This window comes from Engystomops pustulosus, chromosome 9, assembly GCF_040894005.1.
Source record: "Engystomops pustulosus chromosome 9, aEngPut4.maternal, whole genome shotgun sequence".
NCBI lineage: Eukaryota > Metazoa > Chordata > Amphibia > Anura > Leptodactylidae > Engystomops > Engystomops pustulosus.
This window is the reverse complement of record NC_092419.1, coordinates 36,804,633-36,821,434: the sequence shown is the minus strand read 5'-3', so window position 1 is coordinate 36,821,434 and position 16,802 is coordinate 36,804,633. Positions and strand designations below refer to the sequence as shown.

The window sequence follows — 16,802 nt, the reverse complement described above, 5'->3', positions numbered from 1 at the left end:
GGGTACATACACACGCGGTATGCGAGCATACTGCGGTGTGCTGGAGAGGAGTAGGAGGTGACCACTCCTCCCGCCGAAAGATAGAGCATGCTCTATTTTTTTTGCGGTGTGCAGCCCGGATCGGCGCCACACATGTTTGGCACCGTATCCCTGCCATGCCGCTATTGTCGTCTATGGGGACGTACATGCGGCCGCAAATTTGCGGACGCATGCACGTCCCCGCAGACGGCCATGTAAAATGAACCCTAAGTCGAAGTACCCATTGGACCCATAAGCATATGGCCAAAAATATAAATGAATTAAATTACTCCACATCACACACAATTCTAGCTTGCTGAAGGTTTATGTGATGCTGAAACATAGTAACTATTGATCAGTATTTCACTTTACCTATTGATCCCACATGGTGGAAGGATACATCAGAGTTGTCCTGAAATATAGTGTGTACTATGGGTAAGATACAGCTATGTTGTCTGTACCATCAATACTTATATTAAACTATTTATAACATGACAGGTTCCTGTCATCAACAGTCAAAATGTATAAAATATATGAAACATTTTTTAAATTTTTGTTTGTATTCTTACCACATAAGCAACATATAAGTCCTATAATCTGGCATTATCACGATTTCTGGGTCATCAGATGTTTAATAAATATAATAAACTCTCATTGTTACATTGTTTCCTACAAACTTTATTTGTCCCTCATGGTTCTCTAGATCTCTGCTTGCAGTCATTGAATTGAAAGCCTCCTTGTTTACTTCCAGCAGATAGAAATCTGTCCATGTAATGCGATGGTTAATGAGGTAAGCTTCTCCAAAGGACAGCGACTTGTTAACATGAAATTGTTAATATGACAATACGGTGCAGAATGTCTGAGTATAATGCAGATCCGGAGTGGCGGGCGGCCGGGTGTCACATTCCTGACTTTCTATGTAACCCAGTCTTGCCGTGTGTGTACATTATTCCTGTGTATGGTGCCAGGGGCTCTGCCGATTGGCTGCGGCGGGGAAGTTAGAAGCAATTATTGTAGGTTCTGGGCAGGATAAACTCCAGGGAGGGAGGAGAGAAGTGGAGCTCAGGCTGCACACAGCTATCATTAACACTGATGTGATCAACTTGCATGGACTCAAATATCTGCTGCTGACACATTCTCTGCTGGAGGAGGCTTGGGACTTGCTGGATGTGGGGGGCTCCTGAGGACAGGGGGGGGCTATCCGCATCCGGCTTCCCTGGCTCAGTGTAGATTCCTTCATACCAGGCTCTGACAGATCTGCAGTCTCACTGCACCTTAGTGCATGACATGGGCTGAGCTGTTTTTTTTGGATGCCCATCATTAAGGTGGCCCTTGCTGAAGCTCAGGGGATTTCTATTTGGGACAGATACCACAAGTGGTCTCTCTGGGAAGTTGTATTAGGATTTCTACAGCTGTTGATCAGAGTCATCACTTCCCATCCATCCATGATACATTGCAGAATGGTATGGGGGCTATCCTGCACTGACCCTGCCCCACCTGGTGCCACTCAGCATCATTGACCTTTGGATTGACATGGCATCTTTGGAGACTATCAGGATATCAGCTGTGGAAATGGAGAAGTATTACAGTCTTCAGCAGGCGGTCTCTATCCTGTACACATTGCTGGAAAGTAAGTACATTCCCATCCTCCTGGAGTAGTAGTTCTATATCTCCCTGCAGTCCAGATACCGCACATAGCATCCTGATTGTGTATGTCCACAGTGTAACTGCAGTGCTGCACTAGACTCCTCCCTAGCACGACTGACAACTTCTAGCATTGATGAGCCCAGGACTCCCCTAAAACCTCTTGTTATATCAATGGGGCTCAAAATATAGGGCCCCCCTGCCTACAAGGATCCCCCTTGAAGGATTTAGAACTGAAAGACATTGTTGTATCTGGGGAACTTTATTTTATACAATGAAATGTTTATTATTTGGACAATTGATACAATGTTATTATGTATTTTGTTACGTTCTTTCTAAACAAACCCCTCACAGAACACCCCATTAGGTCATATGGACATCATAGAGACCCCTCACTTCCCTTATGAGATGGGGGCTACTGAAAATCCGACAATTTCTACAGGAGAATCACAAGTTACATCATACTGATAGCACTGAATGTAACTTCCTAAAAAAAGGGGTCGTCTGGACTCCTGAGACAATTTTCATACTCATGAAGGGGCATTGGTTTCTGGTCAGTGGGGGTCCTACACCTGGACCCTGGAACATCTTGGGGCCCAAAGCAACACAGAACATACAGAAAAGCAATAGCCTGTGTCTACTGTATAGCACCGTGATGAGCAAATGTATTTGTTGATTCATAAGGTTAAACTTTAAACCTAACGCTAACCCTAATGAAAAAATCTAAATAATAAATAAAGCTTTTTTATACAAAAAAAAAATTAAAAGGGATTGTAAGGTGTTATATACCAGATTCCAGAATAATTACAACAACATCAGTTCAGACCCAACCTGAAACATCTGGCAAATTGAATCTTGAATGATTCTACTCCTCTACTCCAAGTGAATCCTGGGAATAGCTCATCAAAAGTTGACCAGAAAACCTATTTGATGTTTACCCTAAAGTATCTAAAGACACGTATCTATTATTTCAGATGAAATTCGAAACTTTTGTTGGTGTGGGTGCAGGAGATTTCAACTGTGCGCTGTGACACGGAGGACAGTGTCCATGTTTAGGTGCTAGGTATGAGCCCAAATAACTCCTCACGTCTCTACAAGGAGAGGTAAAGGGGGCATGGTGCCTTACTGCACTTCAGTGATAAGATGTGACTATAAAGACGGATGCACATGGTGGTACCGAGTACAAGGAGGACATTCATCAAACTGTCAACACCAGTAATCTGGAGTAATTGCCATGCGCCACATTTATTAAGAGTTTTAGACCATTTCCAGACAGTTCTCCGATTTGTCTGAAAGTAGGCGTGGCCTTTATGAAAGAGGGTGTGGCCTAACTCATCACCTGTAAATTCAGTCAGAAATGCAGACAAAAACCAACTAATAGCTGGTGTAAAGTGCGACTCCACCGTTCTAAACTACTCCAGATACATCATCCAGCATCATTTATATAATGGAGTCTAACTCTGCACTAGTCTATTCACCAACACCATTTATGCTTCTCCCACTATGCTTCTTAAAGGAAACCTACCATCAGAAACTTACCTATTAAGCTAGATCTGATGGTAGGTGGCTAGTAACATGCTAATCTATTTTTACCTTATCCTAAAATACTTCCGAAACTACAATTTATCTGAGGAATATGCTAATTATCGGCAGAAAGAATTAGATGTAAAAAAAAACTTTGACAACTTTCCTGAAAGTACCAGGAGATAACAAGAGCCTTGGAATCTATAGATCATCCAATTGCCTTCAGCACAACTTAAATAAGTATAACATGCCCTGCTTTCTGAGACTGCAGCGCCCCCATGAGTACAGTGGCTGTGCTGGGTATTGCAGCTCACTGCAGACAGAGCCATCTGTGATGAGACTTCAGGGAAGTAGAAGCAATTATTACTGGAGTTAGATGAATCCTGCAAGTATCTGGATGTTCCAGGAGGAAATCCCTGCCAAGAATGATATTTACCTAATTCAAAGAATATCCATTTAAGGATGACAAGCCTCGACAATCACTTACCCTGTAATCTAAATAGATATAATATTAATAACCAATCACAATTATGTCCCCTCACATAATGGGATGACTCCTTCCACTGAGGGAAGCATGAAATCCCTTCTTTATTGAATGTTTTTCAGACTTTAGTTTTAATGATTTATGACTTGAGGGGGATCTGTTACATTCCTGTGCCCGGCTTATCTCTCTCTGTACTTTTTATGTTCTGGAATGCAGATTTGCCTTATGGAAACAGAGTTAGCAGTCTATATGTCATGTAATGTCTCACTCCTAGAGCGTGAATGTGTAGATCATGCTGGATCACAAGACCGGTTACATTGTGAATGTTAATTAGATAAGCCTGATTCCAGATAACTTACTGGACCTTATTGTGAAATGTCAGAATAAGATGAAAGTTCAAGGAATGACCCTAATGTTACTGTAGAAGCAACTACAAGAATACATGAATACAACCCATGTCCTTGTTATGGTGGGCACCTGAGAAAGTTCAGCGTTAAAGGAGTTTTCCCACCAATCAAGTTAGGCCCTATCCTCAAGATAGGGCCTAACTTGCTGATTGGTGGGGTCTCAGTGATGAGACCACTACAGATCACGAGAATGGGGAGTCCGTCTTGGTCCCAGGTACCTCCTTTTGACCCCTTGTGACTAACGTAGATGAATGGAGAAGACGGTCGTGCATGTCCACTCCATTCATTTCTATGGAGCTGACGGAGATCGCTGGTAGTTTAGTGGGGTATAATCCGGTGAGAGAATCCCTTTAAGCAGCGCTCTAGTCACATCTATGAAACTTCCAGGAGCAATCCAATGGAAGCGATTGTAGTGAACTACAAACCGAAGAGTTTCTCTAAAACACTGAATCTATTGACCAATGGATTTTAGGCTTAAAAATACTATTTTAATTCTCAGATTTTCTGCAATGGGAGAAATACAGAAATATGATAAGAAGTCCATTGTCCTCATCCTTCTTACCATGAAACATGACTGTGATTGTTCTGCGCTGAGAGCAGTCCTGATATTAGCTCTTGGTTTTGGCAAATTGGGGAGGGGGAGGTATATGGATGTAAACAACTATCTATTCATAATACATACACCTACTTTGTTGCTATATAGATAATGTCCAATCATAACACGGCCCTCTATATGTTCTCTGGAGTCACGTCTGTTCTGTGCTTTCTCTCCAGTCCTTTCCTGAAATCACTTTACCATTGACTGATGGGCTGTCGATTCCTTCCAGGAAACTCTTATCAATACTAATACTATAGAGTAAATGGCCTCAGATCTCTGTTATACGCTGACATGTCATTAATTTGCTCTGACAGCCTTATTGCCTGTAGACTTTCCCTGAAAACAATCGCAGACTTTATAGAATTATATATATAGGTCACTGGTCTTAAATTTAGTTACATTGTATTTGCTAAATTCTGGATTGACAATGATATATTATAACTCTGCAGCACATCGTGAAGATGGTTGACCCCATGACCAGCATTGTCTTATCATTTGCCTTGGCTGTATATAACATTTACAGGGTATAGTGATCAGTAAAGCTAACAATCCAATTACCTCAAGCTCAGAACATGGACAGGGTGACTGCCAAGTACACAACAAAAACTGATGATTTGGTTTGATCCATGACCTTAAATAGGTTGGTACTGGATTTTCATTAGCACTTCCATCTATTATATTAAAGAAAATTAATATTATACCCTGAAAGACATTAATAATTTATAATTCCTTTATTTATATAGTGCACACAGATTATGCAGCACTGCACAGAGTTTGCCAGATCAGTCCCTGTCCCCGATGGGGCTCACAATCTAATCAACCTACCAGTGTGTTTTGGAGTCTGGGAGGAAACCGGAGGTCCCGGAGGAAACCCACACAAACCCGGAGAAAACATACAAACTCTTTTCAGATGTTGATTCTGGGACTTGAACCCAGGTCCCCAGCGCTGCAAGGCTTTAATGCTAACCACTAAGCCACCGTGTTGCCTGATGGTGCATTGAAGCACCATCTGAGTGGTAAGGGTCCCTCTCCCCTGGTAGTCATGATGGTCCTTATTCAGGGAGGACATTTCTACAACCTAAGAGAGAAACTACTCTATTAATACCAAGGACGGTGAAGGAGCTACAATGTTATGTTCAATTGACTGTAAGAATCCAGAGGGGGAGAGAGGAGTCATACTGGCCGGCCCCCTCCTGGCTTGTATACTGTCCAGGGGACTAGTACATCCTTCAGCAGTCGCCATCTTGTAGTAGACTTGTGATCATGAGCTTGGCCTGCAGGACATCTGACCATAAGCGATATGGATAATCCAACAATATAGAAGGACATCATTGTGATCCTAAAACTGTCCTGGATAATTGATTGGGGAGGACCTGAATCCATATGACATATTCCCCTTGAAGGATCAGTCATGTCTCCTGGCATCCAAGTGTTTACTAGGAGACCTGGTTGGTCCTCTTTACATTTAGAGATAAACATTGCGTCTAAAGCCAAAGATGAGAAAATTGTATATAAATATATGTGGAACATAGTCAGTCTTTCCATATATTAGGTTTTATTTGGCATATGCAAAACATGACCTCAGAAAAAATGAGGCAATTACATCTGCTCATGGCATGACCCTGCATGTGCCGTAATTATTCTTTTATGTTCCTATGGCTTCCTACTGACCTGGGACCTTGCTTCTATCTGCCTTGTGTCAACAGCCATCAGGTTGCAGGGATTTTATTATCTTGGCTGCTATGGCATGGGATCTCCTTCTTGAGTGGGCTTCTTGGGGTCTTCATTCAATAGTGGAGACTAGTATAATCCTGGTTTCCAGAGGGGAGGGTAACCTCCGTCAGCTCCATCAAGATGAATGGGGCTGGGGCAGTCCGACCATGCTTGACTGGCTGCTCTGTTCATCTCAGGGAATGATGAGGGGTCCGACTGGGGTACATCAGACCCATTGGACCCCCATTCTCATGATCTGTGAGGGTCCCATCACTGAGACCCAACTGATCAGCAAATTGGGCCCTATCCCGTGGATAGGACCCAATTGTTTTGTGGGAAAACCCCTTCAAGCAGGACAATCACTAATTTTGGGGTCTGGCATTGCTGGCTGAAAGGTAAAAGGGATGAGGACTGCTATAGCCAAAAGGAGAGTATCTGATTTTTTATTTTTTACACAGCAAAAAAGAAAAGATGGGAAGGTCTACCAGAAAAATGGGGCACCTTGATCATGAGGGTTACAACTGGGCTGTTATGAAAGAGGTTGCTACTGGAAAGGGGGCATTAGAAATTGGAGGCTAGAGGAAATAAGGTCTTCAATGAAGGGGCTACAGAAAAGGGTTCATTATAAAGTGGGGGGGGGGGGCAGTGTTAAATTGTGTGGGCACACCCGGCTGTGAGGATTGGCGCAGATGTTGAGAGGTATGGGTAATGGGTGCCAGTGTCCTTGTCCCCCACCCGTGGTTTCCTCCAAATTCTGCCCAATTTATTTTCACTCCCTATTCTTATATTATCTTTACATAATAATAACACTCCATAGCTATAAAAGGTAAACCATCTATAATAAGAGCTGCAGTGCCCTGGTACAGAGCCAGATGATTATATACCAGTTATTTCTATATTTCATCTCTATATATGGAACATGTCCGGGACTGCGCTGCGGCCGCCGGGCGTAGACCTGAGCGACTATTCACAGCTATAATTATAATGTTGACACAAAAGCAAACTAGATTATTTTTATTGTTCAGATTCAAGCAATTCTTGCAGGGTTTCTGCGCAGTTGGCTCACATTTCGTTGTGATTTCTATCCTTGAAATGAATGTCTTATCTAATATTCTACATCTCACTCAATCCCCTCCATGGTCTTTGAGTTAAACCAGTTTTCCAACCTTACCAGTACACATCAGGGAGGCAGGGGTTAAAATATAAAAAAAAATAAGGGATTGGGTGTCCTCAACTGCAACAAAATTTTAACCTTGCAAAGCAACAAAGAACTGGACACTGTTGATGACTTTTATACCACTAAAAGTTTAATACATTCAGTTGGGGCAGATTAGGACTACCATAGGCCCTGGGCTGTATGGATATTATTGCCCCTACAAGTCTGGAATCACTTCCTACATATGATATTAGAATTTAGCTTCTTGGGGAATGGAGAATGCATCTGCTGGTCTGTGGTTTCAGGACCTTTGGAGAGCCTTCAAAGGTCCTGAAATGGCTCTTGTGTATTGAGAGCAGGAACAGATGTATGAGGATTTCATAGGTGAAGGTCCTTCTCAGTATAAAAATTGGTGGGTGGTTTGGGTCCCGAGCTACCAAACGCCCCTATTATAATTTGCTACTGCATTCAATTAGGGTATGGCATGGGGGAGATTAACCAAGGCTTGTACGCCAGTCTTCTAGTGTACAAACCCTGAAATCATTTCACACTGAAAGTTTTGAGGCTGCAGCACAATTGTACGCTGACGCAGCCTCCCTGCAGAATACACCAGGAGGCCGGAGCCAGCGGCACAGGAGGGGGCAGGGACTTTATCATATTCCGAGGCACAACCCCCGCCATTTGATAAATGTCCCCCACTCTTTCTAGAATCCCTCCTTTATATAACAACTTCTCAGTTTACCTATAAAAAAATCCCCTCCAAAGTCATATGCAAATGAGTGGAGAAGAGTCACTTTTATTGGATGCTTATTAAATAAATCTTACCTTTCAAATCACATCAGGATTGTGGAACTGTGGTCTATAGGATTGGAGATCCAGACATAGGTGGAAATAGGATTATAATCGTTAGCTTGCATTCCCAAGTATGCTTTAAACTACGTGCATCTCTGGTTCTGTAGCTCACAAAAACAAATTAAACGCAATTTGAAAGATGAAATCCTTGTCTTTAATATGATACCAAAAGCATGTATCTGTCACCCAAGATAGGAGCTCCCGAAATGAACCCTCCCGCTCCTTCAGTTTCTAAAAGTGACTCATCTCAGGCATAAAGTAGCTCTTCTCAGTTCATTTGTATACAGCTTTGGAGATGACTTTTTTTGAGTGAAGATTTAATATAAAAGTGGAAATGGCAAAAAGGATATTTCATACTTAACCTAAGCGTGCTGGTATTTAAGTGTTGTAAAAGCTGGTGACAGGTTCACTTTAAACTCAATCTGCAAATTTAGTAAGCATTGCGTAGAGTTATGCCAAGGTGTCAAAAATGGAGACTAGTATGCTATACTGGATAACAAATGTGTGACTCATGGTCTTGGTTCTGTGCCGGGGTCAGGTTCAGGGGTCAGTGACACAGATCTCAGCCACAGCGGGGATTATGTGTGCTGTCACGTTTCTGCAGCTATTATAAGGTTTATACTAATTAGTCAGAATTGTTAAGGGAGACGACTCCTCAGAGGTCTGGAACGTCAATGTATAAGGAGTGGAAGCAGCACGGAGCTGGCACTGGTTCCTGAAGGTTACATCTCATCTCCCTCCGTCACCCTGTGTATATAATTAAGCTTAGTCTCTGTATAATTGGTTGTCTGTCCACAGATAATTATTTTTGTGTACAAGAATCTACAAGTTTCACAATATCGTCAGGCTTTCCATGTATCAGTGTTGATGTCAACTCTTTCACAATGTGTATTGGGGTCACGGTACAAGATTTTCGTGAAAACATTTACATTAACTGCAGTGACCATGATCCTAAAATGATTGTCTCCAAACGACAACTAGGCCTGCAGTTTTAGAGATTGATATACAGTTTTGGTTGCCCCGGATCCAACCATAAATCTTGTTACTATGGTAGGGCAGGCACATTCTCTTCATGAATAGCTTCTCCTGACTGCACGGTGTACCAAACTCCAGATTTAACCGTTCCTGATATTGAAGCGATTTATTGGAAGGGTTTTTTATGTTTTTGCCACTTAAGGATGGCTTGTTGCACCTACATGGAGAGGGCCTTTTCTTCACAGCAAAGTCTTCCAAATAAAAGGCACACCTCAGATTAGCTCCAGTCCTTATATATACTTCATTTCCCCCACAAGCCATTAAACAGCCTTTGAGTCAATTGTCCTATTACATTTTAAAAACAGGGTGACACATATTAAGGAGCTGAAACTCCTAAACACTTTATCCAGTTTTAATGTAGATACCCTCAAATGAAAGCTGAAAGTCCAGACTTTATGTCCATGTCCGTTACATAACAATAAGGCTGCATTCACACTGCTGCAAGGGGGACGTACTGTATATACGGCCGGCTGATATACGTCCCCCATAGACGGCAATGGCCGCACGGTGCCCTACAAGAGAGCCGTGTGCCATACATCCCTATGGAGAGGGGGCTGCGCTCACCTCCTCCTCCTCTTCTCCCCGCGCGCCACCGTTGCCCTCTGTCCTGCGGTACGGCGGACAACGGCAGTGTGAATGTAGCCTAACATGAATATGTTTCAGTAAATAGGTAAAACAAAAATTAGTGTCCAAATATTTATGGACCTAACTGTAGATTCTTACCCTTCATTAAAGTGAACTTTTTTAGGACTAAGCATCACGAGTCGTAACATATCCACATTAAAAACCTCATTTTGATCATTGCATATGTGCCAAATACTTGTCTAAACTTCATCTAGTATATACAAATAGAACATGCAATGCAGCACAATGTCACACTTGAGTGCAACAAAAAAAAAAAACGTGGTTAGGAACCCAAGTAGATATCCAATTGAAAATGCCACTCCGTCACTTGTTTTGAAAGAAACTCATCCCTATTTTTTCACCATTTTTGGATCTGTAGCGCTACCTAATTTTTGCATTGGATAGACTTCATCAAGTTAGACTTTATCTAAATCTTCATCTAAGGATTATTTTATAGAAATTCATAGATAATTAGGTGTATTTCATTTCTTTTTTATTTTTTTTACCAATGCTAAAAAGAGAAGATTTGAGAGTGGGTGTCCTTGGAATGAGAAATCCAAGTTGTATTAGAAGAAGCTGGTGGTTTAGTTTTGGTTTGGCAAAGTGCGGAGGAAATCTTGCCATTCTCAATGAGTATGATGGATGGGTCCTATTCTAACAAATATGAACATGGTGAATATCAAATGGTTTCTTTATCCAATAGATGCAGTTGTATTATTTCACATCAGTTTTGGTAAAGGAGTACGTCTGGGCAAACCACATTTGGCCAAGGTACTCCGCACTTTTCTATTTCTAAGGAGCCTATGCCAGCCAACTTGGTTGGTTTGACTTCCGCTGCATGTCTTCCATGATGTTCGTGCACCATGTTGTTTTGAGTCATCTCTTTCCATGGATTTTACAACATTTGCATGGTTGGCTTCTATGGCATGTGGACCCTGTAATGCCCTTCACTTTTTGGGACCTTAAACCAGCTTCATGGTGGGCCTCTAGGCCGACAGCCCCAAGCTGTGTCTTATGGAGTTGTGGTCAGTGCCGTAGGCCTCTCCATCAAGCCAAGGCCCGTGATCCTGAAGTTCTCCTACATGAAGGAGCCGGTTCACCGATGATCTAATGAGAGTCACCTGCTGCCGATCAGATCTAAGTATTGTTCCCGTCCTGTGAGGACAATGTGACTCTCTCATCAATATTTGATTTTATCTTTTGTGCGCTTGTAAAACTCATTAAAGTTAATGTCTGTAATAATTTAAGATGAGATATGAACTATTGACTGGATAGACAGGTACGTGTGGAGGACAAATATTGTACCAGAGGTTTAGAGTCCCTTCTGAAAAGCTGGTGGAAACATCTGTCAACCACTGTGAGACAGAAGACAACACCTGCTTCTTTGTCAGGCCTAAAGTGATTGCCTACAGGGACGCCCCCATCAGTGCTAGAAGCTTAATGACTATGGAAAATATTTCCACTGGAACATTAACACCCTTGTGCATGACCATTAAATAAGGCAGTATCCGACCTGAAATAAGTCTTCATGAAGGTCTTCATATACGGTAGGGAAACCAGTTCCTTCGTATAAACATCCGTATAATGTGCCGGTCTCTCGAGATCGATTAGGGTGTCTTATGTTATAAGCAGTCACTTTAGTCTTTTCCAGGGATCTACTGTTGTCTCTCAGTTATTTCCGGTATTATATATGGATTTTTTTATTAGGTTTCCATAATCAGTGGGTTATGATACTGTAAGTGGTATTTTACTGTATTTATGTTTATTCAGTGTATTGTGGTGAATATAACAAGTATACAGGTAGTTCCCGGGTTATGTAAATGATACGTTCTGCAGGTTGGTTCTTCCGCTGCAAACGGAAGAAGAGAAGACTTGCGGGGGGCGCCGGAAAGGTGAATTTTCCCTTTACTTTTTTTTATAGACTCAAGTATAAGCTGAGTTTGTGTTTTTCAGCACATTTTTCGTGCTGAAAAACTAGGCTCGGGTATATATTTTTCTTGTTGGATAGAAAGTCAATGACATAGTTCCTATATCGGTCAAGAATGTGTCTGTCATGTTCCTACCTACAACTAAGCTCCAACTTTTCATATTCAAGATTTACTCTTTACACACACACACACACACACATCCTCTTTGACGAAATTGCAGGGGTGTTCTTCTCAAGATGATGAGTATTCCTAATACATGGTGAGCTTAAACAACTACCCTAGAAATCTTTTTAGAGAGATGTTGGTTCTCTTAAATTAGATCCTATCAACAGGTTCTACCCAATTACACTATTAGCACCCTTAGATAGGGCATGAAATGTCGATTTTAGAATTTTCTAGAACTCTAACCTATTTACAGAAAAACAAATGTATCCAAAATCAGACAAATATCTGACCCTTTGTACCTCATTTTCACAAGAGATAAGTCAAGTTTAGTGACTGTAGGAGTAGTGTCACACCAAAAGCCATTATCTTCTGTTATATGGTTCCCCGAAACATGTTTTTTTTGTCATAAAGATAAGGACCTCGTCTTTCAGATTACATCAGGCCTATGTCTCTGTGAGCTACAGAACCAGGAATACATACAGGAATACAGATGTAAATGGAAGCTGCAGATACAGATCCAGTTCCTGTCTATTTTTTTCCTGCACATGTGTATAAAATGCTTGTTTTTAGGTTCTATAGAACCAAAGACAGGGGCATCTGAAGTGATACTACTCCTGAAACCACTAAACTTGACTTGTCTCATGTGAAAATGGGATGAGACAAGTCATATTTGCCTGACTTTAGGGCAGATTTTGTATAGGTAATTTCACATGAAGAAGGTAATTCCAGAAAGCATATTTTTATTCCCTACCTCAGGTTAGTAGTTTAGTGGAGTAAACCCTACAAGGATATGGTTTTTAGGACAGATTTTAGTATATTGGTTCCTGTTGATCCATAAGTTTTGTGTCTGCAGGTCCTCAGGGGCTCTTGGTATTGTGATGTTATACAGAACTTAGTACATAGAGTAGTGTGGGACAGGACTGCCATAACCTCTCACGACTAATTTACACCAATCTAGTAATCTCTTTGCAAAAAGTTGTACTGTGGTCATATGTCACATTCTGATCTGGTGTTTCTTGTATATAAAGATTGTTCTCTGATTGATTATTATACAGATGTATTTTCATGACAACAGCAAAGATAATCCACTTCTAGAGATTTATTGTAGTAATGGAAGCTTATTTGGTTTGGGAATATCTTAAAGGGGTTGTGTGAAGATCTAAACAGGTGACAAGTGTCTAATCCGTGGGGTCCAGCTATTGGGACACTCTCTGAGTACAGGAATCTGTCTCCCCCTATTTCAATAATCGGTGTCGGACTGGGATACCTTGGGCCCATCAGTAAAATCTGATCTAGGGGCCAAACACAGCTATAAATATGTTACATAATCTATCATATAAATACATAATATATACATAAATACATAATATATCATATAAATACATAGGATAGTTGAGATGCTCTATGCTAAATATATGTATAAATATACAGAGAGGGTACCTTGTCCAACACTACTTATGCAGGGCCTGGCGGCACACCTAACTCAGGTGCCCTCCGGGGGATCCACCTGTTCACCTGTGGGACAGTCCGGGCCTGTCAATAATGTATAGCATTATCACTACAGGCACCATAGCTCTCTCTAGCAGTCCTATTGAAAATAATGGATCACCCCTCTTTATACAAATGGGGGGCCCAAGGCAGCTCCTTCGCAGCTGTGAATATACATATAGAAGGAATATATCTTGATATACTACTTTTCAAACTCCTGCTAATACTTGTAATTCTCTAGAGATTGCTGTGGAGTCTATTATATGGCTCTAATAGGCTGCACATATTACGTACCATTCAGGGGCGTAACTTGAGAGGGTGCAGAGGGTACGGTCGCACCTGGGCCCAAGAGGCTTAGGGGGCCCATCATTTTTCAGTTTCCCATATGAGAAGACTAGTACTATATACATACATTATAGTCGGGGGGCCTGGCACAGACTTCGCACTGGGGCCCATCAGCTTCTAGTTACACCACTGATGCTAACGGTTAACACAAGGTGGGTGTGAGTCTGGTATAATAATTTGATATGATTCTTTTCTGCTGTCCTTTGTTATTACATTGCTTCCTATGATTATAAAGCTCAGCAGAAGATGTTGGTGCTAAATTGAACCAATGAGTTTTATATAAGGGTATTATGGCTCCCTATAGCAGTGATGGCTAACCTATGGCACTGGTGCCAGAGGTGGCACTCAGAGCCCTTTCCGTGGGCACTCAGGCCATCACCAGAGATGAGTCCAGGTATCTTCCTGCAGTCCCAGACAGCCCAGGACTTGCTGTGCTGGTAAAGTGACAGCTGTACCTGGGACTATTTTCTGCTTTATTGGTGTCCTCAGGGGCTGGTATCAATGAAAACTGTGACAGAGAAGGGAGTATAAATCACAAATTACATTTTTGTGTTGGCACTCTGTGATAAATAAGCGGGTCTATGTTGTAGTTTGGGCACTCGGTCTCTAAAAGGTTCGCCATCACTGCCCTATAGGATCGAGATGTAGGACTCAATCAGTTTATGAAAAATATTTCTACGGTCTCAGAGGACAGATGGTGATAGGTATGGATAGACATATATGGGGAGATATATCATAAGTCTCTTGGAGCAGGACTGTTCTAATTCCCCATGGCAGCCAATCAGAGTTTAGCTTTCATTTTCCCACAGCTGTTTATAAAATTAAAGCTGAGCTCTGATTGGTTTCCATGGGCAACTAGAACAGTTTTACCTCAGAAACTTGATGATTAAACCTCCCCAATACAGTATGTATATGGCACATGTGCTTAATTGCAGCATTTTTGGCATCTTAATATGTCCCAATTTTGTTGCAAGAAAAACTAAAGACCAAACGCCACCTGTATCAATAAAGAAAAACTGCTAAGATACATCTGACCAGCTGAAAAGCCAAGAAAAAAAACCAGTACCTTTGAAAAAACCTCACCTTTAAAGGGCATCTACCACCAGGATGAAAGATTGTAAACCAAGCTCACTGACATACTGGTGTGTGTCCCCTCTGGCAGGATCCGCTCTTCTTTAAGCTTCCTATGCCCTTGTTTTTTTTAAAGGGCTATAAAAATTATGCAAATGATCCTGAGTTGCTCCAGGCTACAACAGCTATGGAGCCTGGAGCCTCTCAGGCTTATTTGCATAGTTTTAAAATCCTTTTTTTTTGTAAAAACCAGGGCATTAAAAGCTATAAGAAGAGCAGATTCCATCAGAGGGAGCACACACCAGTATGTCAGTGCTTGGTTTACAATCCTTCATCCTGGTGGTAGATTCCTTAAAGAGTATATGCACATGTTGCAGATTGTCAAGATGAAAATCCACAAAGTAAATCCATATCGAATACCTGCATTTCTTAATGTGCATTTTGATGCGGATTTGTTTTGAGTGTAGTGTGTTTTGACACTGATTTTCATACAGTTTTTTTTCCCTTTTATTCAGCTACTTTGATATAATTTCAAGGTAAAAACTGCATGAAATATGCATCATGATGTGGATTCCATGCAGATTTCATGTGGATCCCGTGTGGGTTTTTTCATCCGTATATTCTCTTATAAATTCTTTAAAAGGATTTTTGTAGATTTTTTTTCCCTTTGTACTTAATTGAGTCTGCAAATTAGGGTGAAGACACACATGGCGTTTTTAGGCCGTTTTTGGGCCGTTTTTAGTTAGTTTTCAGATCGTTAAAAATGCATGCATTTTTGACCAGTTTGAATTAAGATAATTGCTCAAACCTGTCAAAAACGCATGCGTTTTTAACGATCTGAAAACGCACTAACTAAAAACTGCCCAAAAACGGCCTAAAAACGCCATGTGTGTCTTCACCCTTAGGCTGCGGATTTCAGAAAATCTCCCACAATCTTTGTCCTCAAGGCAGATAAACCACCACTAAAGGTGTCTATAATGAGCTTATTCTCATCTCCCCATCGTACACGTTTACACTTGTCTTAGCTGAGGATGCTTATAACAAGCCATAACTTAGTATTCAGCTGCCAGCTATGTAAGGCTCAATTCACACCTCTGTGGTGATTTTCTGACCAGTTTTATGAGAGGAAACGTAATGCAAACGGAAAATTGGAAGGTGGAAACAAGACATGGGCTGCTGCGTCATTTTTTTCTGCCATTATTGGTGGAAGGGCATCGCAAAACCTGTGTGTGTGAACGTAGCCTAAGATGTAGAGTCATCATTTCAAATACAGTTTTGGATGTACGACAGCAAATAATAAAAATCTGCTCATCGTTCAAAGTGAGACATTTTCCTACAGTAAAGTACTGCTAAGACAGGTCTGTGCCTTCTAATATATTAGATCATTTCTATCCAAGCAAATCTCTGATGTATTATTCATGTTCAAGGTGACCCATTCTATAAGAATCACAGGAATCTGAAATCTGTGATACCTATTCACATGTTAAATTATAGACGACTGTTACCCTCAAATACCCAAATACCGTCACCTTCAAATACAATTTTGTTGTTCCATTGCATCCCAGATAGAGATACAGACCTATGTGTCTCCATAGTAACAGACTACACGTAGTCTGATCGGCCAGTTACAATTCCCTTAATCCGTTCTCTATAGTATACGATCCTCCCAGATATGTGTTGGAAAAAGGAAATGAAAGGAAGGAAGCATCTTTGCAGGATCAGACTATATAGGACTAGTTTGTAGTCTGTA

At 41.3% G+C, this 16,802-nt stretch overlaps 1 protein-coding gene across 2 annotated transcripts in view; it reads left to right on the top strand.

Annotated features, from left to right (window-relative positions):
* The first annotated feature begins 1,071 nt into the window (after positions 1-1,071).
* The window catches only part of MCF2 (MCF.2 cell line derived transforming sequence), a 93,637-nt gene continuing 77,906 nt past the window's right edge, over positions 1,072-16,802 (top strand). Inside the window, exon 1 of one of the 2 annotated variants that reach the window (XM_072125930.1) lies at positions 1,072-1,648. In XM_072125930.1, coding sequence (XP_071982031.1) covers positions 1,552-1,648 — 97 coding nt within the window. In that variant the 5' untranslated portion in view covers positions 1,072-1,551. The remainder of the gene's footprint in view (positions 1,649-16,802) is intronic. The other variant, XM_072125928.1, reaches the window with a different exon arrangement.